General features: G+C 42.6%; 1 protein-coding gene across 3 annotated transcripts in view; it reads right to left on the reverse strand.

Annotated features, from left to right (window-relative positions):
• UBR4 (ubiquitin protein ligase E3 component n-recognin 4) overlaps positions 1-23,745 on the reverse strand; it is an 80,324-nt gene extending 56,579 nt beyond the window's left edge. For all 3 annotated transcript variants that reach the window (XM_026082436.1, XM_026082435.1, XM_026082434.1), the window contains exons 1-33: positions 23,603-23,745; positions 19,988-20,085; positions 19,131-19,234; positions 18,287-18,416; positions 18,043-18,182; positions 17,590-17,692; positions 16,797-16,938; positions 16,494-16,618; positions 15,662-15,786; positions 15,338-15,397; positions 15,027-15,217; positions 14,696-14,795; positions 14,470-14,607; positions 13,856-13,973; positions 13,247-13,434; positions 12,493-12,652; positions 12,275-12,360; positions 10,774-10,943; positions 9,814-10,096; positions 9,081-9,213; positions 8,527-8,606; positions 7,539-7,667; positions 6,842-7,024; positions 6,500-6,622; positions 6,181-6,410; positions 5,432-5,556; positions 4,724-4,821; positions 4,433-4,590; positions 3,506-3,715; positions 2,394-2,495; positions 1,383-1,483; positions 557-755; positions 139-327 (exon numbers count right to left, since the gene is read on the reverse strand). In XM_026082436.1, coding sequence (XP_025938221.1) covers positions 139-327; positions 557-755; positions 1,383-1,483; positions 2,394-2,495; positions 3,506-3,715; positions 4,433-4,590; positions 4,724-4,821; positions 5,432-5,556; positions 6,181-6,410; positions 6,500-6,622; positions 6,842-7,024; positions 7,539-7,667; positions 8,527-8,606; positions 9,081-9,213; positions 9,814-10,096; positions 10,774-10,943; positions 12,275-12,360; positions 12,493-12,652; positions 13,247-13,434; positions 13,856-13,973; positions 14,470-14,607; positions 14,696-14,795; positions 15,027-15,217; positions 15,338-15,397; positions 15,662-15,786; positions 16,494-16,618; positions 16,797-16,938; positions 17,590-17,692; positions 18,043-18,182; positions 18,287-18,416; positions 19,131-19,234; positions 19,988-20,085; positions 23,603-23,745 — 4,664 coding nt within the window. The remainder of the gene's footprint in view (positions 1-138; positions 328-556; positions 756-1,382; positions 1,484-2,393; positions 2,496-3,505; positions 3,716-4,432; positions 4,591-4,723; positions 4,822-5,431; positions 5,557-6,180; positions 6,411-6,499; positions 6,623-6,841; positions 7,025-7,538; positions 7,668-8,526; positions 8,607-9,080; positions 9,214-9,813; positions 10,097-10,773; positions 10,944-12,274; positions 12,361-12,492; positions 12,653-13,246; positions 13,435-13,855; positions 13,974-14,469; positions 14,608-14,695; positions 14,796-15,026; positions 15,218-15,337; positions 15,398-15,661; positions 15,787-16,493; positions 16,619-16,796; positions 16,939-17,589; positions 17,693-18,042; positions 18,183-18,286; positions 18,417-19,130; positions 19,235-19,987; positions 20,086-23,602) is intronic.
• Between the last annotated feature and the right edge of the window lie 299 nt (positions 23,746-24,044).

The following is a 24,044-nucleotide window of genomic DNA, read 5'->3' on the forward strand; positions in this document are numbered from 1 at the left end:
TTCTGTACTCCAAACAAGAAACATTAAACTGGAAAACAAGTCTGTATCAGCAAACATTCACTCCTGCCCCCAAACTACTAGAAAAGATGAGTCTAAGTCATACAAGTGAACAAACAGCAGTATACAGTTTGCTCTTACCATCTGCCTAGCCAGTCAACAGCAGCACCGTGAAGCTGGAGATGTCCCGCACCTTGTCCTGCACTGGCCAAAGTTGCCATCACGACCATCAGCTCAGGAAAGCCTGTACCATCGCCATTGGCCAACATTTCTGTTGCCATCGGTATTAGAGTGCTCAGCAGAACAGTGCACACGCCTTCTCCGACTTGGCTGATCAAAAAGAAGAAAGTTGCAGATGGAGTACGTCACCCACTGAAGTAAAGCTAAGCCCCGTACTGCAAGAGCACTGACACGGCAACGCCTACATTGCAAGCAGCCATATCCTGATTATTCTATTGGAAAGCTGACAACAGAAAGCCATCAGCAACTCATAATTAACTCGCGTATCTACAGAGCAAAACAAATTAACAGTGCACCAATGACAAAGGCTGTACTTTACCTGTTTTCCCGAACAATATATGTTGTCAAGAGCTGCAGCAACTGCCTGTTCTCTTGAACAACGTCCAGTTGATCTGAATCTTTGGGCGGCGACATGGTCATCCTGGTTAACCAGGCCTGCAGACGTACAGGTTCCACACAAGCCAACTGAGCCAAAGAGCCACAGAGTCGCAACAGGCTGGGGTTGGGACTCTTCTCAGCTAAGAGGAAAAATTATCAGTGAGTGACACAGATGCTATAAAGAGACGTTTTTGAAGATGGCTTTCCCTCTGTTCCTGGTCTCACTCAGATACAAAATGCTTCGTTGGAACTGGTACCCAGTGCAAAACAGAACAGACTCCGCACGTTCACACACGGAGTACGAAGCTAAGAGCTGCCTAGACAGTTATTCTAAGTTTTCTTCCTTTGCTAGGTTCTCTCAAACACCCGCTTTCCCTCCTTACTGTGACAAGTAATCAACTATAAAGAGCAAAAGGCATTTCTCCAAGATGTAGTAATTATTTCCTCACAGGCATTATGAGAATATGAGCACAAAAAGCCCATCTGTCTTTTCCTCAGAGCTAAACTATCTTCATCTCTCCCTAACATGAAAGTTAGCTGCCATCAAATACTAAAAGGGCACATGGCCAAAAAAACATGTGCAGCTGAGTAGGGGAAGTGAGAAAGAAAAGAGCAAAACACAAACACAACAGGAAAACGTTAAGTGTAAAGCTGTCGCTTCCTTTCAGAGCTTCTCTTACAAGCACCTTCCTCTTGCAATCTCTCTAGTACAAGAACAATATTAGGTGGACAAAGGCACGATGCAGACAGCGAACACAAGCACTTACTTAGCTGGAAGAGCTTGGTGAAGAATTTCAGCACCCTGTTACAGAACTTTGCTGAGAGGTTCTCATTGGCCGTCGCCATCATGATCTGCACCAATTCTCCACTATTGGAAGGGGGAAAAATTAACTCAAGCTTTGCAAAAGCCCTTTTTTTCCACTTCTACTTAGTTACAGCTACTCTGATACATAACAGCCTGCATTGTGCAGAGATGGAAGAAGTCCGGAAAGCACACTGCAACCCTAAGATTGCTCTGCAGCCAAGCCACAGTAGGTGCTTTCAGACAAATGGCAAACTCTCAGCTCAGATTCAAACCTGCAAATCTCAAAGTCATGAGTCACAAATCATTATTCACCACAGATTAAGTCACAAAAGGGCCTGTATTTGTTTCCAAATCCAATTTCAATGTCTCCTTGCCTACGTTTCCTTTCCATGTTAACAATGCACAACAGCCAAACTGTTTCAATTTTGGACTGCTGAACAAGTGGAAAGCAAAACCAGACATCAGTCAACTTTCTAATAGGAAGAAGTCTTCCTCCAGTTCATCTCTTGTATCCCTTCCCAACACTGAAGTCATGCTATGCTGTTTCTATCACAGTTTGTGTTCATTCTTGTAAGTCAGGCCAACACCCCACCTCCACCCTTAAAAACATGAATCTATTGCCCCGAGGAGGGACYGAGAGCACATGGGATTTTGCAACTTGAACGGTAGTGCCTTATAGACCTGCACCTCCCAAAAATGTCCTTTTAAGGCCCTCGACACAACAGTCACGTTTCAAGATCTCCCTGGCCAATAGCTACATGGACTCGCCAAGTATTTTATTTGGAGTGACTAAGACACAGCTCCTCTCCCACACAGGAAGTCTTTCCACTCTCCTGTGTTGCTTGAAAGGTCTCCTGCCCTTATACAGGTCTGCACTTTCCTGCACAAAGGCTTTAACATAAGCGTCGAGAGTGATAAGCTAAGAGAAAAGAGAAATAAAGTCCTTGGCCTACAACTTGCCGCATGACTTTACCTTTCCGAAAAGAATTCCTCCATGGCTTTTCGGGCCTGGCTGCTCTCCAGCTGTTTCTCCAGATGCTGCAAACATTCCTCCAAGATGGACTCATCCAGGCCACTGAGGATCAAAGATGCACATTAAATAATTATATATAAGCAAAATTTCAACAGTTTCATCGATTCTGAGTGCCAAGAAGTGACTAATTCTGCTAACACAATTCTAATAAACCTTCTGCTAGCTGAAAGTGATTCTCCTTCCAGGATGCTGGAGAAAAACAACTGATCAACTAATATGACATAAATACCAACAAATCCACCAAATGATCAGAAAAAAGCAGTGGATGACGCTGTAGGAAAGTTACACAGTCAGAATCCTCTAATAATCTAGACCTCTCAGACACATCACATCACAACACAAATTCCTCTAACTGTCTGCTCTTTTTACACTTGAAGTCTCTTTTAGCTTTACTCCTCTCCATTCCCTCCTCTGTTCATCTGCACTCCACAAYGCAACCCGCAAGTAAAATCCAATTACGTTTACATTCTCTACCACAAGGCGCAGCAGATCTCCTTCTGAACACCTTCCATCCAGAGGGGATCAGTGTTAACAAGATGCAATATCATCGTGCCTAATAGTTTTATGTTCCAGCCTGGCGGAATCAACATCTGTGCATCAAGCTTATTCTCTCTACACATACAGTGAGTGAGGGGAGGGAAGCATAAATTTGGCTAGTTTGCCATTATACAGCAGGGATTAGGCATCCATGTAAGAGCAAAAGAGAGACAAAGGAATATAAAGCAAGTCAGGTTGACATCTTCAGCTCTGATTTTGTGCTTATATCCCCATAATTTTCTATTTGCTTAAATAAAAAAGTATCCTAATATATCACGTGATCCACCCAGAGTTACAACAAATGGCTAAAATCCACGCTGCCTAAATTGCAACGCTGAAAGTAACTTGGATAAAATATTCTGTATTTTTAGTCAGCAAGTACAGTAGTCTTCAACAGACGAAAACAAGCTGGTTTTTGGCCTCTCTGTTGTGCTGCTGAAGACACTATACTGATATTTTAAGATATTGCAGTAATTCTTTGTATGCAGCTTTGTTGAAAGAGGACTACCTACTACCTGTTTGGATCAGAGTGACTGGCCAGTATGTTATAGCATCCTGTGATCAATTTTTCATAAACACGTGCGAGGAATTCATCCGATTCTGCAGGGCCCAAGATCCTTTCTAGCGAGTTGCTGCTTATCTCTGCCACGCTCTCTGTGCTGGTCTCCAAAAGAAGGGGCAACAGGGAATGAATCACCTGTGGTGGGTTCAAATCATCTGACCAGCTTGAAAACACAAACAAAACAAACAAACAAACGAGATAAGTATCTACGTGATACAGCAAAGAAATGTCCTTACTGAATAAATCAAAAGTCACACAAGTAAGACAAGCCTGGATGGAAGCCTAAATTAAAAGCCCTTTTCAAAAACCAGGGATAAGTATACCATCCCAACCATTTTCCCCTCAGCAAAATGGTTCTAATTTCCAAGATTTTGCCTTTTATTTTTTATTTTTTTGCGTATATACAGCTACAACATTTTCCTAGACGGTCATATTATCACTTAGTATGGTTTTCAGATATGTCTGCATTGTCAGTAAATATTTTGTTGCAGAATATCTTAAAACAAGTCACTGGAAAAAAATAACTGCTTTCATTTCACTTCTTCCCTATGCTTTGAACAAAATACAAATTAATCACTTAGATCCATATCGCCACAGCTGATATTCCAGTTTCTTTATGTCCTGGTTCAACAAGAAGCACTACAGATTTCTCTCAGGGTGTTTGACTTCTAGAGATACCTGATAGAGACAGCACGGCTATTTTTCATTCATTTTTGAATTTAGACCTTTACACTGAAAGTAGCTCAATTAAAGGCTTGGTTCAAAATACATATCCAGTTCAGGAAGTGCTCTATCAAAAGAGTCAGATGAAGACAGAAATTCAAAAGAGCAGACAAAAACTACACATCAAGAATACAATATAAAAAAAAAAGTCACTTACACAATGAGATCCCCAGTGAGCCTGACCAGGGAGAGGAGGGTGTGCTTTAGGGAAGCTGCAAGAGGGAGACTTTGACTGCACAGCGTGCCGAGGTGGGCGGCCTGAACTGCGCTGATGTAGCTCTCTGCAGGGATCGTGTCATTTGCAAAGGCATTGCGCTAAGAATTGAGACAAAAAAAAAAGAAAAAAATCAGCAGAACTCATCTTTAAGCTGAAAAACATGCTACCCAGCATTCCCAGCAATTTACGGAGTTAAGATTGTGTCAGATCTATCCACAGGACTGGACTCACCCACGAGCCAATGTTCGGAAACTCATTTGTGTGAATGTTGTTCCACGATTCACATAAAGTCTGCACAGCCGATGGCAAATTCTGAACGAGCGTTGGACCTGCAGTCAATACAGGCACATAAGTCATTGAGTAATTTCATGGATATTGTTGAAAACTGCAATGCTGTTAAGACACTGTTTAAAACTAGATCCTTATTTGAATCAGTCATAACTGTCTTGATCAGAAAGAAGTAGCTAACTTTGTTTGAGCTCTAATTCTGCTGAAGGCTAGTTTCATGCTTTTCTACAAGTCAAAATTATCACTAAAGTTTGCATGAGCTTCGCAGCTTCTTTTGCCTTATTAGGGCAACAGGAAACATGGAAAAAAATATTAATTCACAACAGCCTTTGCCATATGAACATTTCAGAATTCCCCATACTGTGCCATGCTTTGTCGCTGGAGCATTGACATGGCTGTAAAAGCATTTCAAAGCCAGATAATCCCACGAGATAGTTATTCTTTCAAGGCCTCCTCTCTTTTTTCAGCTGCTACAACACCAAAAGGAAAAGATACCCAGTCTCCCGCTGACAGGGTGACGCACAGATTTGAAGCAAGTGGTCGAGAAAGAGAAGGCATTAGGCAGCGCACAGCTTTGAAGCTGATGTTGGCAGGACTGTAGAAAGCTTCGACTACGTACAAAAGGACACCTAAACTATCCAGGAGCCTCACCTAGAGTATTTGACTTGCAACGGCTGGATCCAATTGCGAGGACAGCAGCATAACCTCGTAGCTTCTCTTCAGAAGGTTTGTTCTCAGGGGAGCCCTCTTCAGAGAGGCTCCGCAGCAAGTAAGATCTGCATTCAGGATGGAAAGGATTCATTTCAGGAAGCAGCATTTCAAAACTAAAGTGTGTCAATACAGGGATAAATAGGAAAGCAAACTTCAGAAGTTCTGCCCCTTACTTCATGTGATACCACTAAGGGAGTTCTGGGTTTTTATCTCCTCTAAGTCACTTACCAGGAGAAGTGGCTGCTCAAAAAAAAAAGTGATTTCCTTTTGCTTTCTTCTACACAGGAGCCAAAGAGAGTTTAGAAGTCCTCAGACTTTTACTGTAAGAACTAACGCTCCTCTCTCCCTTGCTGGGTTCTCTGACAGTCTCAATAATAGCTCAGTAAAATAACCTTGTGTAGCACTACTCTACAGATTGGTAAGATGAGGAGAAGAAAAGCTGTTTTTGCAAGCTTGCAAGAAAGTCTTGAAAGATCAGACAAGTAGATTACTGAGAAATAACAACTACACACACATGCTTGAGAAGCTACTTTTTTTTTTTAAATATTCGATATTCTAGAGGACATAAGTTAGAATAATTACACTGGACTATAAAAAAGGCACCCACCTCTAAGAAAACAAAGAACAAAATGAAAAGCCCCATGCACAGAAGGAAATCATAGTCCTCTCAGAGGTGCTAAGGGTCATACCTGGTAAACGTAGCGTAAGTGTCAATAAGCTGCAGCGTAGCAGGCAAGAGGTTCTTGGTTATCTCCGAAGACTTGTGCGGATCGGTTTCTGCAGCTAGCTTGGAAAAGTGCTCGTCTAGAGAAACCTGGATCTTCGAAATTGCAGCATCAAGGGTGTAAATGGACTGTAAACTGGGAACTTCATGCAGTTGAAGAATAGTGGTGCAGTCGACACCACAGAAAGAAGATATCTTAAAATATAAAGTGATGGAACTGTAAGTGCAAATCATTCCACAAAAACAGATGCTTAATGTACACAGTAGCGTTCACGCCAGCCTACCTGCCGAGCAAAGTACTCCTCTGCTATTTCCACATCATACTTCACTGAGCTGCACTTGCCTGAGGCCAATTCGATGAGAGAAGCGGCATGTTCAGCTTTCATGCCCTGCTTGGTAAGGTGATCCTACAGATGTTGAAAAAGATTCATCACACTTAACAATTTAGAAGGGCTACACAATTAACCACTCTGCCAACTACCAKGCTAGAACACTTCAGAAAACGCAGACCCAAGTTCCCATTTCTCACCACCAAACCCACATAATTCCCACACACGGTCAGGGTAGAATATCAGAGATTCACACTCACAACATCACAGAACACCCCTATAAACACCAGGCTGTACCTTGATCCAGGTGACATAAGATGCGATACGCAGACGGGAAGACCAGCGCAACGTGTGTAAAATATCACATTCGCTCATTTCTGGTGTGTTCATGGCCAATTGATTCATGTAGTTTTTGGATGGAGGCAAAATCCCTAGTATCCGCCACAGTATCAAGAAGTAGTACTGAAGGGCACAGGCCTCCTAAACAGAAGTACAGTTGGATATAGTAAAGAAAAATTGCTGCTGCAGTCATTACAGCCACTGTAATGTTATCTCATCAAGGACCCTTGGACTTCCAAAGATCAAATCAGGTGCCAAATCAGATGACAAATGCTGGACTGAGTTCCTCTCACATTATGCACCGAATTTAACTCTGCTAAATCTGACTTTTGTTTAATTATCTCACCTCACTTCCTTCTAAAGATGAGTGAGGGGAAAAAAAAAGAAAAAGAAAAAGATTACACAAAATTATTTGGCCTCATCATACATATTTCAGTCAAACCTCTTGGAATCCCCAGGGACATACAAGAAGTCTAAAACATGTTATGAATTAAAAACTCATACAAAACTTACTACTACCACCAAAAGTATCACCATTAGCTGTAAGATTTTTAAGTTCTCCATTCCTCCAACCACTGTCCAAACTAGTTTTTATACAAAAAGATCCTCTGTTTTCTCAACAGAGACAACATTACAGCAACACACAGAGCCTCACCAGTGCAGTGACATTTTTGTTCTCTTTCCTCCTGAGCGTATCAAACTGTGATCCAGCTGCAAGGAGAGAAGTCAGGGCTGTGTAGAGCTCATCATACTTCATAGTCCTCGAGAAAAGGACTTCGCAAACCTGCAAGAGAGGCCAAGTCAGGATCGCTGCCTTGCAAACGGCACAACCGACCGCTTTTATACAGTCAAAGTCTTCCTTCAGATATTCAGAATATCCTCAGAATAACTTCAGGAGATTAATTCTGTCAAGTGCTTCTCGCCTCAGTCAGGGTGCCAACACGGCGTTAATACATGTATGTACGCTGAAAGGTCATCTGAACCTTAATGACAACAAAACCCAGGAAAAACACGGAGCAAAAGGAAGGTAAAGCAACTTCACTGCCTAGCGTCTTTGTCTCAGATGTTTCAGCAGCACTGCAAAGCAGTACGGATGCGATAGGGCCCTCTGTCATAGCATGCTTATTTGAATCACGTGCTACAAATGAACAGAAAAGATTCTGTCGCCTCTCCTTAGCTACTGTTTATTTCAGTGCAACCCAGGCAGCCTTGATTTGTCTCAATTAATCTACGAAGACATCAGGACTGGATGAGCAAGGACTACTTCACTCAGTAGCTTTTAAGTTAGGCTCTGCTTACGTATTTCAACAACATCAAAAAAAATTGAAAAGCCTTTTATAACTTTCTAAAGCTATACTAATACATGCAGCCCTTTTTAGAGTATTACTAAAAGTAGCCCAATATATCTTCATAGCAGTACACTTTACTTTGCATGCAGATTTCCCTGACACGCAGGGAAGTACAGAAAGAGAATGAGAATCCCATCTAATCCCCTTGACCCACTATTCTTTTCTCCASTTGGAGAAAAATTTCTATGCTAGCTGCTTCATCAAGCCTTTCCTTCTATTTTCTCTGCCAGTTGTCARGACAGCACAGTCCTCTGAAGGCTTAGAGAAACGTCTTTAAAACAGAAATTCCAATACCGAGCTATCTAGACGGTTCAGATCATCTTCAGAAGCTTCTAGAGATAGGATGCAGTAGAACCTGGGCTGTGGAACTGCATCTAGAACATGAATAGAGAAAAATGATGTTCAAAGTGACAGATTTTAGTTACCAGTACTGTCTTACCCTCTCTCCTCCATCCCCCAAAACCCTTTCATATTTTAAGACTTATATCAGRCTGCACTAATCTAGTGGCATGATACATTACACGTGCTTTTAATCTACGGTGTATGCAGCCAGGTTTTCCTGCTCCCATAACCCTGACATAAGAAATACAGACTTACTTTGAATCACTTGTAGCATACTCCTAGACCACAATTATTTTGTTCAATAAAACTGCTCAAGCATTCAGGAGTATTTGTTGATTTCCTTCTTTTCTATTTAAAATTACATGCATTTTTATCTCATCTGTTTTAGCTCTGCCCCTCAAAAGCAGGGAAAGGTACCCATGCCAGGCCATAGGGAGGGCTTTCGTTTATTTGTAAAACCAAATCTTGGAACAAAAAAAAAATTCCTCTACATTTCCCTCTCTGACCTGATGAGCAGTGTTTGGTCCAGTTTTCTTCCACTTCTTTAAATCCGTGATAGAGCGGGACAGAGGTTCGTCTGCTGCTGTCCTGGGCTCCACTCACCCAGCCAATGGGCGGAGTCAGCAAATTATATTGCACCTAAGTAAAAAACAGAAAAAAAACAGGGCATCCTCATTATTAAGGGTGGARGACAGAATCCCATAAGCCCCGAACAACCCCACTGCTAAAATGCAAACTTTCCCAGCTTCTGAGGGAAGCCCTGGACCATGCCTGGTAACTTTTATTTTGGAGTAAGCAGCTTAAATCAATGAGCATGATTCCAACAACCRAAAAAAGCCGAACACTAGCAACCCATTGATGAGAACAGTGCGAAACAGACCCAACAGAGAAAAGCTAAAGCAAGAAGACTGTGTATAAGGTATTCGTGAAATAGTGCCTGAACACCCAAAATACTCATGCTTTTGACAGATAAGGTGGGCTTTCTCCTTGCCCGTTGCCCTTGCTTTCATGTTTATTAGGACAGTAGTTATACCAGGGATTTACACTCTATCTGAATCTGCTGCCAGGAATTAGCAGCCGCAATTATTCATTCGTTATTACCCCAAAGGCTGTTAACAAAATCAAAACCGAGTTACTTGCAAAGGCCCTGAAGAAAGCACAACACATCATACGATTACCTGATACAGATTTCTGCTGAATGACCAAATAAATACCCCAAACATGATCTCAAAATCTTACCTGTTCAAACAGGTACATAGGGGCCTTGGAATACTGATGGAGCAGGTAGTCAAACACCAAGAGCAGACGAGCCACAATAAGCGGTACAGAACACAGCTGGGTATCCATGTTCACTGTCAGCTCCAGGATTGTCTGGATACAGAGCGTCAGGATGGATCTGCGGCCCCTCTCAGAGAAATTGTGAAAAATAAGCAGCAGCAGCTGGAGATGTTCGACATTCAGATCTTCGGTGTCACTGGGAAGAGTCCCCTGCAAGGCATTTTGCTTCAGGGTGCCCACAAACCTGACAATAACAAAGGAAGTTTGTAAGTGACTTTTCCCCTTGCTTAGATCCCTTCTTAAAACCTCTTCAACTAGAATTTCAAGAAACATTTTAATGATAATTTTCTGCTTATACTTCTAACCAATACTGGCAGTTTCACAAATAATTCACTACACCATTCACTGGAATGAGACTATGCAAAAGAAAAACCTTCATAAATTCAACTAGCAAACACATTTCATGGGAAATATGAACAATCCTTTAAAGGAGAAACAGAGATGCAAACTCATTCCCACAGGAAAGGCCATCCAGGCTGACGTTAAGTCAGCTAAACCCTATTAGAGGCTCTCACATCCAGATAATGACACAAAGTGGAAAAGGCTTGGGACCATCGTCCCTACCAGAAACCTGCTGAAATAAGACATTCACCTTTTCTTTTTAAAACCAGCATTGCTGTAGTTTTTCCAGGTTCCACCCACCTAAATCCTAATTCCGGTGACTGATTTCATTTCCCATACAACAGAAAAAGAATTCCAGCAACACAGAATAACCCTGAGCTCCTCTGAGCATTGCACAGCCATCAGAGTTCAGAGAACACACATCTAATTTGTTAAGCTGGTCCAGGAGAACTGTCATTTAATAGAACATCAGAGAGATAAGGGAGGACTGATTTTCAGCTTAATATAAAATTATCTCACCTCTCCCAAACTTTAAGGCACTCTGGGACATCGGGATCTCCCTGGGCACTGGCTTTATGCTGCCAAATAAGGAGAAGTCGAGATAGCACCGATAAACTTTGAGGATGGATGTAGAGAGGCCACGGTCCTTCAGAGAAAGGAGCAACTCCCAGCTGCTGAAGAAGTGTGTTCTGGAACAAAACAGAGACTTGTTGCAGAGAGGCAAGTCCTACCTGCTGCTTTAGTTAACAGCATCCTTTGGACATACAGATGGCAATAAACAGTAGGGCTCTCAGCGGTTATAAAGGGTTAATATATCAGTATCTCTCCTATCTAGAGTATCTGGCACAGGTATTGAGGGAACTTATGTTTTCACTTTGCCACTTAAAACACAACCACCTTTCAATTACATTGTCAATGCAGAGAAAAAAACGTGGTATTAATGAGCTTTACTCATTTACAGCAAAATCCTAGCAGGAGAGATTACGCTTTGGCAGAGTCACACAGGTCAGCTGGCAGAGTCTGCTTTTACTCTGGCTGGTACTATAACTTGTAAAAGTTAGAAACTGAGTATTCTTCAAGTTGTAAAAGGTCACAACAGATCAAAAGTGGCACTGGAGGATATACTATTTCTCCAAAGGTGACAGAGTAAGAAACAAAGAGCTTAGAAAAGGAAAACGATTCATTAGATCCAATAAAAGGAGWGGAGTTGGGACTACTCGCTTCAAAAAACAGTACAGGCTCTTCATTCAATGCCCTTTAAAACTGACAGAGAAAATTTAATTTTTATTTATCTCAGCATCAAATGAGAGAAGTACTATGTTCAAGATCTAAGAATTTGGAAGAAGATCCCTTCTACTGATCACAGGAAAGACTGCTTCTTTTCAGATGTACCACAAATGCAAGTTTTGTGGTTTTTTTTTTTTTTTTTTTTTTTTAAGAGTCCGACTGCTTAAAAAAAGTATTTTAAATACAGTAGAAAAGAGTCAACAAGAAGTATAGGGACTGAATTCACTGATTGGTAAGCAGATTTACAACCCTACTTAACGTGTTAAGCCAGGTCAACACATAACCTAGCAAAGAAACCTAGAGGCTACGAAGTTAGCACATGAAAGCAAAGGGATTAATTTGATTCTCTCCTGAGAGAATTCCAAGGCCTTTTGGTATCAGTCGCGATAGCCAAGCAAGCCTGCAGAAATGCCTCTCGGTAAATGCATAGATAGAGGCAACTCTGCAAAACAAAATATACAAATTCATTTCCTTTTCCGTTTTCATCACCTTCAAAGTTCAGTGGAATAATCTGAACTCTGGACATGAAGTTTACACTCCGCAGGATGTTTTGTACTGGATGACTGCAAAGATCATCCAACTTGCTGGATCCAAAATATCGCAAGCTCTGTTCTCAAAAGAATAGACTAGGACCAAAGGGAGTCGTCAACATACTATTCTAGGTGCACATAGTCCATGAGACATTAATATACGCCAACTCTTCATTTCATTTACACATTCACCACAGACTAACCTGCAAGGCAGGGGACTGAAGGTCTGAGGTCACCAAGGAATGGTTAAAGTGATATAGTGCAGCAGCAAACTCCTCATCTGATGTGCCTGTAACACAGAGACGGAGCCATTTATTACTCTTGCTCTCTTGTAATTAAAATTTCCACATAGAACAAAGAAAACATATGTCTATACATCCTAATCTACGTGTTCACTAGTAAAGAAGTTCTGCTCACTCACCCTTCAGCCCGTCTTTATCCACCTCCTTGATGATGCTCGCCAGTGTAGCCATGTGCTGCTCCGAAAGAGACACACTCAGGTAGTTGCGAATGAAGTTATTCCTGGAGTTCAGCATAGAAGAAGTAATAAAGTTCAAAATGTTTGAAGCTAGGCTCAGAAACTGAAAAGAAAAAGAGAAATGCACTATAGAAGCAACAAAAACAGAAGGTGCGTAAGCAAGCATTAAACAAAAACAAAATTGTCCCTAAATCAGCAAAATAAATCAAGTGCCCTAACTGCACCCTGGCAGTGGAGTGCAGATTAACTTTACTCATTACAATCCAGGTCGCTGCACTCTCACCGTGTTCTTTATCAGGACCGATTTTACAATTCTCTGAAAAGTCTGCAAGTCCCTTTTCTTCTAAACTGCAGCATTAATTTTCAACTTTACCCAATGGAGTTGTTAAAAGCATTCTATCAGACAAGTATTTTACTTATAGCTCTGCTCTCATTTTCCCTCTCCCTCTATAACCCAAAAGGATACTATCTTCTCTCTTTTCTCCCCCAGCAATAACAAACACTACGATATTTCTCCTGAGAGAAGAGTAAAGCAAAAATCTTTTTTCAAAGCCAAGACAGTCACTGATTCTCCATCAGCAGTGTACTTAAAACACTGGACATTTATCATGTTATCTGTCGACACGGCTAGCCACTGACGAGTACACGGCGCTACAACACATTGTTTACTTCATTAACCGTGAAGATCTTCCCCTACCAATTCTGGATCTTTGCGRCTGGCCAGGATGTTCCCATTCTCTCCAGCAGTCTGTTTGTTCGGGCTTTTTACTCTAGGGGAGCTCTCCAAAGGTGGTGGAGGAGGGGGCGGTGGGGGGGCCACCTTCTCTTTGCTTGGAGAGATTGTCTCTTCAAACCATTGCCCAAGGATGGGTTCACTGTCATCATCTAATACAGGACGCAGGAAAAACAGAACCACAGTATTATAAGTGATTACCTTCTACAAACTATTCAGCTTAGAAAAAGCCTGGCAAAGAGTTCCAGTGAGCAGAGTTAAGGCTGCTGCTTTCTTTTTCCCTTCCAGTCACAAGGCCAAGCATTTTTACAGCAATCCAGCAGGAATTTACAAGAAGAAATTATTTCCAATCTCCTCCTAAGCATTACTGCCAAATCCCAGGGACTCTGGCTTCAGTTTACATAAAAGAATATATTCAGCATTGCTTTTGCCAAATGGATCTCACAAACTGCTTCACGTTTTCAGCATTCTATTTCATTCCAGTCCATGAAGGCAAAAGCCCAGTAGCCAGGTTTCCGCTAAGTCTGAAAGCGTAAAATCCTGAGTTAAGTTGCTTGCTGCAAACTCTATTACCTTGGCTGCTGTCCTCCTCAGTGCTGCTAAAATCATCCTCATAGTACGTATTTGAATCAGTGGAGGCACTCGCATCACTGCTCATGGAGCCTTTCCTCTGACGCTGCAGGACACAAGCCTTAAAAACACAACAGAACAAGTGAAGTTTTAGGAATATAAAAGATAAGAATTTGAAAACAAGACCRTCCTAACGCAGTTTTAATTTTCTTCTAGTGAAATTCTACTCAATTATTTATTAACATTTCTTCAAGGCTCCCCCATCTTAATTTGTATCAAAAATATATAGGATGGTTGAAAACAAGTCATCTATACCAAGCTTGTAAGCAACACTTCAAGTAACAGCTTCAACATGAAAGCGCCTGTGTTGAATACAGCCTTTTCATCTTCTCACTAAATTCACAAATACCACTGAGCTTACAGAAAAACTGTTTCAGAACCGGTTTGTCAAATCTACAGTCTCCTAAAAGAGGAGAGAGAGAGCCCCCAGTTGACGGCTTAATTCTAAATTCTTCTTAACATATTCATAGTTTGTAATGAGAGACTTTTTCACGCAGCTGACACTTCACAAGAGTGGTTCAGCTACAGAACTTCTCTAGCAGCATGTCAGCTCCTACCTTTCTGTAGGAAGTAGAGAGCAAAGTCAGTAACAAATTAGTGAGCGGTACAGAATCTATCAGACGCTGGATCCTCTGAATTGATGTGCTTTGCGCCATGATATCCAGCACTGCTGGTGGACCGTCGCTCTCCCAGCCCTGGACGACAACATTGAAAGAGAATGTAAAGTGTGTATCAGTGCAGAAGGGGAAATATTTCACAAAGAGATACATGCTACCCACACACCTTGTGCAATGCCTCCACTTGCAGATCCTGAAAGAGCGATGATAGCAGTYTGATGGCATGATTCGCTAGTACCACTGATAGAACACCAAACCCTTGATGTCTACAGAAAAATAAAAGATAAGATRTAATCTCAAGGACCATTAAATTGAGTGAATGGATTAAGGAACTGCTTTGCTAAACTGAAAAAGAAAAGAACTGGGCAATAAAGAATCAAGACTTGAATTACAAACACGGAGAAAATTTAAAGAAACTAGCAAGACTCCAAAGCAGTTGCCTGCTGTGCCTTCTTAGATACATGGAAAACGATTACCTCAGCGAGATATCGACATACCCTTTCCCAGGTCCTAGCTTGGGAGACCCAACTCCCTCCTTAGTGCGAGCAATAATGTCTCTGACACGTAAAGCAGCCAACGGATCTTTCTCCTTTCCCTTATCAGCCAAGGCCGTGGGGCTGAGGTTCAAGATGAGGAAGAGGCTGTTTAGCAAACACCAAGCCCCAAGCAGCTGGAAGTTCTGATAATGCTATCGTGCCGAAAGTGGAAAAAGAAGAGAGAGAGAAAAAAAAAAGTAAGTATAAGTCCAAATGCCAAAATATACCAGCACAAAAACAGTGAAAAAGCCTCCTGAAGAGACAAATCTTACCTCACCGCCTGCACGGCGTGAATTGCTGATGGCTTGTCCAATCATTTCATAGATTTCAAGCTGCAAATAAATCAAAAAACCTCTGTAATGTTTAAGAGCTCTACTGGGCAGTAACTAAACCATTCCACACATTTTTAAAACCCCAGTGTCTCAAACAGGAATTTTTTTGCCCTCCACAGTTAACAACCCCATTACTTCTCGATATATCAGCAAGCCTAATGCCTAGAAGCAATAGATAAGTACGGCAATCCAAATAAATACAAATTCTAGGCACTTTGCTTGCCAAGAATGAAAACAACAAACATGTTCTCCTCATCTACTTACACATTTCTGTACAATAGTGGCAGCATCATTTTCATAATCTTCCTCTTTAGAACTTGTTGACCCAGTTCGTACCTGTTGAGTGCTACCCACATGTAGGATGGCCATGCAAGTTGCCACACTCACCCCTGTTTGTAGATAAGTGAAGGTAACGTTCTTATCAAGAGATGATCTTGGGACTAAGTGTTCCTATTTAGTACATTAGAACAAGCAGTATTAAACATGCACATAAACTTGAGGGAGTTGAGAATACTCAACGTTACAACTGACAGATTAGAAGATCTTTTTGAAGTACGCCCAAAAGAGTAAAGTTTTGTCCGATAAATAAAACGTGATGTATGAGAACAATTAAACAAGTAAATGTTTTACCATGTAAATCCACGCCATTTCTAAGGCAATCTTCATACTCAACTGCTGTATCTCTTTAAAACTTTACCTGTACCAATTAGACACTTGGGATTCTGGAGTACTTAAAGCACTCCTGGGAAACAGGTTGATTTGAGGGCAAAACCAATTAAGCTGAAGTTGCAAGCATCACAAAAACATATTATGCTCTGAACATAACAGCAAAGCAGCAATCACAGGCTAATAAGGTGGTGTTGAATCACTGAACTGTCTCTCAAATACTGACAAGAACCTTTATAGAATAAATCAGGATATCGATGTCACTAGAACAATTTTCAAACTGGCCCAGTCACCACACTACACAGTTAGCTTTCAAGTCCATGGGAAATAAAGGTTCCTTGTGGGTTGACCCTTAAATATATACATTACAAAGCGGAGAAAAAGCGAGAGGGCCTTAAAGCTCCAGAGACAACAGAGAAAATCCACTCACCTGCATAGAGACAGCTGAGAGCAAGAACAGTCACGTCTTGGAGCCGTGTGGGTGTCAGGGGCTCCAGTACAGGCAGAGACAGAGTATCCAGAGCCATGGTCACATCTATTACCAGCGAATGAAATCTACAGTAACAACACATGTTAAGGTTCAGAAATGCAATGTACACTCAGAAAAGGGCTTTTTGCATCAGACAGCTCACAGGAGCAGCACAGTAACTGATACTGCACAGCTTGCCCACTCCTGTTCTCTCCTACAGCACACCTGGCACATAGCAGAGAGAACAGCGACGACAGAACTTACCCGTTGCGAACAGCAGTGGCATCTGCCACCGTGGCTGGCATAATAAAAAACGAGTTGGCTGACACGGCATCTTGAAATCGATTTATGTACCGCAAAAAGTACGGCAGGTTCAGGCACACCCTCAGCAGTTTTTCAGAGCCACCTGCCAGACAAAAATAGCAGTGTTTTATTTTTACTGTTCCACGGGAGAGCTTTGAACCCAAAGAGATGAGCCACAGGCTAACTTCAATAAGCATAGGCTTTCTCCCGTTGTTTCATGTCTACCAGCTGTTTCATCTAACCTTCATTAATAGTTGACTTAATTATACTTTGTGGTGAGAAAACACCATCGTAGATGAGGTAATAGGATAAAGACTTAAACCTAGTTTACAATGCATAACCGGAGAGTGAGGTTTTCCACCATTACTTGTAACGGGTGTCAGAAGGCTCTGTGCGCACGCTACGTGGCGCATCAGGTCTAATTCAAGCAGCAAGCTCTCCCTTCCTCCTACACCTGCTCAGTAACCCATCCCATAATGCTACTTAATATTGTCCACATCTTTCCCCCAAAAACACAGCTACTGTATACAAATATATTGTGTTCATTTCTTCTGCAGTGAAACTGAGACTACGTTACAGTCACAACCTCCGTTAGCGATGTCAGCATATACATGATGACCGACGAGCGGCTCTTAAAGAACTGCTTTACGTCGGAAAGTTTCCTCCTATTCAGAGTCACAGGGTGTAACGCGGGACAGACATTTCCTCTAGCACTTTTTTTTTTCCTCCCCTAACCACAAAATCTGATTCTCACCAAGTTCTTGCAGGCTGGCTACATTCTGAGCAATGAATATGCTTTTTGTCTTGGCAGCAGAGGTTTGATCTGTGGAAGCTTGATCTTCATTTTCTCCTTCCACCTGAAGACAAGCGTATACTAAATACATCATGGAAGCATTTAAAGTATATGGTATTGCAACGAGTCTCTATAGAGGGAAAAGGCTCGTTAGCAGTACAACTCGAAAGAGCTACAAGCATCACTGAAAACATTAGCTTCCATAAGCCATTAAAACCACTATTACCAGTAAATGCATACTGTATTTTCTGCTACTTCACTTCTCAACAGGCAAGTGAGATTTAAACAGTAAAGAAAGGTTTTACTTGCATACATGTATTAAAAAACCACCACTTACTGCCCACTGTCCTTCTCTGCGTCAACATTATTAACACTAAAAATCAGACCACTTCTATCCTAAGGCTATTTGTTCACCTGCGTCTCTGGTGTGACTGATGGCGATGATGAGACTCTGGGATTAAACACGGATGTCAGCTGATTCAGGAAGTTCATCTGCACTTCCTTCTGTCTTAGTTCRGGGCTCACTGGGGAGGCCAGCTCCTTCTGGTCCTCTACTGCAGGGGAAGCAGCAAAACATCATTTCACGCATCAGAAACATTGTATTTTCTATGCCTAACTCAAGCGCCACAGTGAAATAATCATAAATCACAACACCTACCATCAGAGAGCGTTTTGACGGTCTGAGGCAACTTAGCCGATTTCATCATTGCTGTGAAAGTAATAATTTCGGTTCGATCCAGGCGGCTGCAGCCTGTGCACAGCCCCTTTATCAACAGAATGAGGTGTTTCTGCAAAGAAAGTGGCATCAAGTAAAATTCAAACTCTCTTGATTCCAGTTATTCCTCGGCGTCATTTACTCTCAGCGGCTGCATTGAGACAACTTCAGCTAATAAGGCTACTGCAACCTCTCAGATCAAATCTACTCTCATACCAAAGATCGTGAAGGTTTACTAACTGCAGCTGATTCAGCTAACACTGTCCCGCGCACTTGCTATGGAACAGCGCCTGAAAAACCTACCTTTCTTACGGTACGCTACGGCTTAAAGCAGGCCCTGTCAGAAGCTACAGTGCCTGAACAGATTTAATTAACAATGTAACATGCTTTTCCTCTTAAAGTCTTTTTAGATTGAAGCTCTTCCTAGAAGACTAAAATACAGCTGGAGAAGAATCTGTCCTGAATTACTGAAAGGACTGGCAGCGGAACAGTTCTGAGCCACGCCGTCACAGAAGAACAAAACAGACTATAGGAGATTGCATCAGAAACACTTGAATTAGCTGAGGTTCCTGAAGAAGTCTGTTTAAGCAAGATTTCAGGCAACATTCATTTCAGTGCYCACAAGCTGAAATTCTGAGAAAAGAACGCATAGGGAAGCTAGTAGCATCTACCAAAGTGCTAGATCTTAAATATTTTTAGAACTTCGGTAATTTTGCTTTATACAACAAGGAAGCAAATATGCAGCAATAAGAGGCCTTTTGCTCACACATCCAAAATCTGGGCTCACCTGCGAAACAGCACACGCTTCATCTGGGTTCTCCAGACGCAGCAGCGAGAATTCAATCAGAACTTTACAGGCGGCTGCCACTGACTGCAGTTGGTTTCTTGGTACTGAAAAAAGTAGATGTTTTGCGCTTCAGGCAGTAGGAGTTTTTAAATAATTCAGTGTAATATATTCCTAATGCTTTCAATATAACAGAATGCTACGCAACACACATGCACACACAATCTGTCATGTCTAAGAAACAGATGCAGCATAAATTCAGTCTCATCAAAATGTAACCAAAGAAATGTCTGTAAAGTAAGGATAATACCTACAACCCAGATGCAGAGACTAAAACAAATAGATAATAAGTGTTCCTAGAGATGCCATTGTATCTAATACCAAACTGGCAGGAAAAGCACTGAAGAACATGAAACAGGAATTATCAAGTTCTTCCGGACAAAATAATCTAAAATGTTTTGAATCAAAAGGTTTTGATCATTAAGTCTAACATGGTAACATAAATTAGTCTTTAGCACGCCAAAGTAAAGTTAAAAATACTGAAAATGCATTCAAACGCTTCATTCAACCAAAAATAATTTCCCCTAAGTGAAGTCAGGCCAACAGATGAAACACCAAAAAGTCAACGCCGCCCGCTATTTGAGGCCTAACACTGATATCARTGAACATCCCTTTCCACCCGAATTCACATTCTGTCGGAACAAAAGCTAGCAACGCTGGCCTGCTGTGGTCAGCTTTAATACGTCATTCAGAAACAGGGTTTGAGACAAATACCGAAAGGACAACAATCCTAGTCTACTTTTACTATATCCTAGTCATTAGATAAGAGCAAAGGAAAGCAAAGCATGGTGAACACTTACTTAGACCACACACCGTAGTGATGTAATGCGTAGAAAGTGCAACAAAGGAGGAGTAAAAGGGCTCATACTGCTTGTCATGGTGCAGGATCTCAGATTCGCTGCGATAAGAGAACAGAAGATATGTCAGTTAGATACAGCACAATAGCTGCCATACAACACTCAGAACATGACAGATCTACTAACATACGCAAGCCAAGCTCGTTAAAATCGCATGCTCTTTCCGAATGCACATCTGGAGAAGGAAACGGTATTTCCTGAGCAGGACAGAAGCCTCTGCCCTACGTCCCATCTCTCGCATCCTCAGGGTGGATCCAGCAGCAGGTAGATCGGGGCACCTGGATCACTCTCCACTTAGTGCAAGTATTTTTCATTTATACCGACAGCYGCTCTCCCAGTATAAGTAACCTTTAGGTTGTTCTAAACTCAGCTGCCCGTAAAGCTTGGACAGTTTGTTCTGTTAACGCCAGACAGCGTTTGCCAGGGCTGGAATACAGGCATTCCCCCATCAAGGCACATCGTCAACTAAAGTTTACGCAATTCTGCAAAAACAGAGGATCAAAACAGCCAGTTGCGTAATAACAACAAATACACAACACACTGTCTGCAACGCGCAGGAGAGCAAGGGGTTTTGGCAGATAACCCACAGCAGGGAAAAACGTATCATTCGCTGTAACCTGCCTCATGGGTAGAGGCTTCCAGCTTCTGAAATCTGTATCAGTTTGCTACGTTCCCCCCACGGAAATCAACACAAAGCACAGTGAGCGAAAAGTTAATGCCAACTCAAATCAACGGTAAAAACTGTAAAGCAAAATATACACCAATACAGGTTTCTCAGGGAGGCTTCCTAGCCAAGGAGGACATCTACTTACACACGGAAATGATGCATTAGAGGCAGCGGCAGTAAAGCTTCACACCACATCCCACCTGAACAGAAACAGAGCTCTGCCTCCAGGGCTAGTTCAGCCCTTGAGTTTTACTGGGGTAAAACTAAGTAATGTGGATGTCTGCCTATTAAATGACTAAATTCATTTCTTCCACATTTGCAGACGATAGCAACTTTTATTCAGTGACATGAATGGGCAGGTTCAAAGAAAAACATTCTACTACTCAGCTTCGCTAACCGTTTTAGCTTTACTTCTCAACGCAGACTTCTCCATCTTCAGTGACGGGCTCTTTTTTTTTGAAGGGGACTTGCTGCCCTCCAGTCTGACCTATTTATGCCCAGTCACTTTCCCTTTCTCTATCTTAAGTCATCTCTTCCTGTCCTAAGGGAAAACGTTACTGAAACAGAACAAACCATAGAATACGGGTTTTTTGTTTTTCTCCCACAAAAAGAGGGAAAGAAATACTCAACAGCTTTGTAGCTGCGCTTCCACAGTTCGGAGAAGTTTTTTTTTCATTTAGTCTATACAAAAAGCTTAAATGGAAAAATAGCTGTTACAAACTGGGAAGCTTTGCTTGAAAACACTCAGCAACATAACAGTACTGGATCTCAAGGGTTTGCCTCACCAGGATCGCCTTGTCCTCCCTTGACTGCTGGGTCAAAAGCCCAGGCTCAAACGTGCACAAAAGTTCACGTCTCCTATGTTAAGACACCAGTTTTGCTCATCTACCTCTTTATGTGCCACTACATATTAGCAGCAGTAGCTATACAGAATATATTTTAAGATAACGAATAAGAACAAATTGGGAATAATAAAGCATGGAGGAATTTGGCAGCTCCTCCATTACCAGTCTGCTGCATAGGTCAGGCTGTGCAACGTGCAAAGCCCATGAGGTATAGAAATATAAAGGTACAGAAACTAGAACAAGTTGGGGTATGTCATGTCAATTTGAAAAGAATAGATTTGAATTTTATAAAAATTAGTCATGGATGTCTTATGGTAGTAAAACAACTTTTAAAAGAGGAAGGCAATTGTCAATTAATCATCATCATTTAAGTCTTTGCAAGTAAACGTAACAGCTTAATCTATGATGTGCCAGAGTAATATTTTTTCTATAATGAAATTTAATAGTAATTTAGGCTTTGCTTAGTGAGGGTTGCTTAAATATCTGCTTCACAGAAAAAATCCTTACTCACGCTAACCCAGAAGCCTCCAATGACAATATCCAATTTAACGTGTCAGCAACAAATACCATCACCCTTCTCAGTTCTGCTTCCAAATTTTAAACAGGCCAGAAATAGAGCCTTTATGTAAGGCAGCAGGCACAAAAGCAGCCTCTTCCTTGAGAAGGCATAAACAGCAGGTGCAGGAGTTCTCTTGCTATTGAAAAACCTTTCCCRAAAATCAGTCCTATTTGACTGTCAGAGACTTTGTAAACTGACCACATCCCAAGTCAACTGTGTCTTTCCAAGTCAGTATTTCCATAATTTATGCTAAATAAGAGGCCAAGCCTACTAATTCCTGAATATACCCGCTAATAGGAAAATTCCAGTGACCTGCTGATGCTCAAACTCAAAAATGAAGCATACCACTCATCAGGAAAACATGCAAATTTATTTATTTCAAAAGAAATCATGTTACTGATTTAGCTGCCATTACACCATGTTTATTTACTGGGGATTACTTTGTGGATTATACCAACCAACAGTCTCACTGAAACACCTAACAATCCTCTTCTGAAAATAAGCTGAASAGTCTTTTCTATTAGAAATCAACAGATAGGTTATTTGTTCAGAATATAAAGAGCATGAGTCCGAGCCTGAAGAAGCTATTTTTATCCTCTGTGATGTGTATGTAATACGCTACATCCATGCATGAAATACAAGATACCGTTCTGTAAGACTCCACGGGCCTTGGACCTCCATTAATTTTGCTGGGTTGGAAACACAGTCAACCTCAGGCACATAACTGAAACCTGCTAAGAACAGCACTGCTTAGAATAAAGGCAACGCGCTCCCGTCTTGAATGGAAAACGGAGCCATCGTTTTCACTAAGGGAGGAAACGGCCCTCTCCCAAAAAGTCAAGCGTGTCTATTTAGTAGCTTAGTGATATTGCTGCACTGAAACAAGCCCATGAGCATTAAGCGCAGTGACAGCAGAGATCCACAAGATAAAGCTAAGGTGAGAAGGTCTATAAAAGAAAGATTAGCCTAAGAAGTGCCAGGTTCCTCGGTGAACCACCACATCTGCGTACAAAGGCGCAGAGCGCTCCTTTCAAGCGCCCGTTTGCACGTTCAGCCGTTCCACGTGAAATAAAATCAAGCCTTGTGGTGTTTTGGTATCTCCTTCAGCACGGCGCTTAGTTTTTGTTTCCTAACGTGTAATTGTGGTGAGGTTGATGGTCTTTATAACTGAACGCAACGCCGTGGCATCCTCGCCTGAGAGTTTTAGAGCATAAAATAAGCTAYAAAAGGTACTGGAGAGCTCACAGAGCTGAGAAAAGGCCCCTCCGCCTTTCCCGACGGCGGTGTAACTGTCCGAGCCGGTTACCGTGGCCGAGCGGGCACACAGCCTCCTCCCCTCTTACCGGGCACCACGCCGGGGAGCCCGGCGGGCTGCAGGAGGCCCCGAGCAACGCCGCCCCCGCGGCTCCCTCCCCGCCAGCGAGCGCCGGGCCTGCACCGGCGGGCGGCGGGGCCGGGCCCCAGGGGAGCCCCCGCTCGTCCCTCACCTCTCGATAACCGAGGCCAGCAGCTGCGGGAGCTCCTTCATCTCGAAAGCCGAGTAGGAGGCGGAGAGCAGGGGCCGCACGGCCACCTCCCAGCCCAGCTCCGCCGCGGCCCCCGCGCCGCCGCCGCCGCCGCCCGCCGCCATCTTGCCGCTGCGCTGGGCGGGCGCGGGGGGGGTGGGGGGGGAAGGAGGGGGGAGGCAGCGGCGCAGAGGAGGGGGGCGGCGCAAAGCGGAAGTGACCCCCGCGCCGCCGCACGCGCCGCGCCCTCCCATTGGAAGCGCGGAGCCCGGCCCCCGGCGCCTGCGCAGTAGATGAGTCAGCAACTTTTCCCCTTGCGGCGCATGCGCCGTGGCCTTGCGCGGGGTGCGAGCGTGTGCGCATGCGCCGCGACTCCTCTCCCTCCCCCCCCCCTTGGGTCATCCCTGAAGAATGATTCAAAAGA

This window comes from Apteryx rowi, unplaced genomic scaffold (assembly GCF_003343035.1).
Source record: "Apteryx rowi isolate R43461 unplaced genomic scaffold, aptRow1 scaffold_577, whole genome shotgun sequence".
NCBI classification, from domain to species: Eukaryota; Metazoa; Chordata; class Aves; order Apterygiformes; family Apterygidae; genus Apteryx; species Apteryx rowi.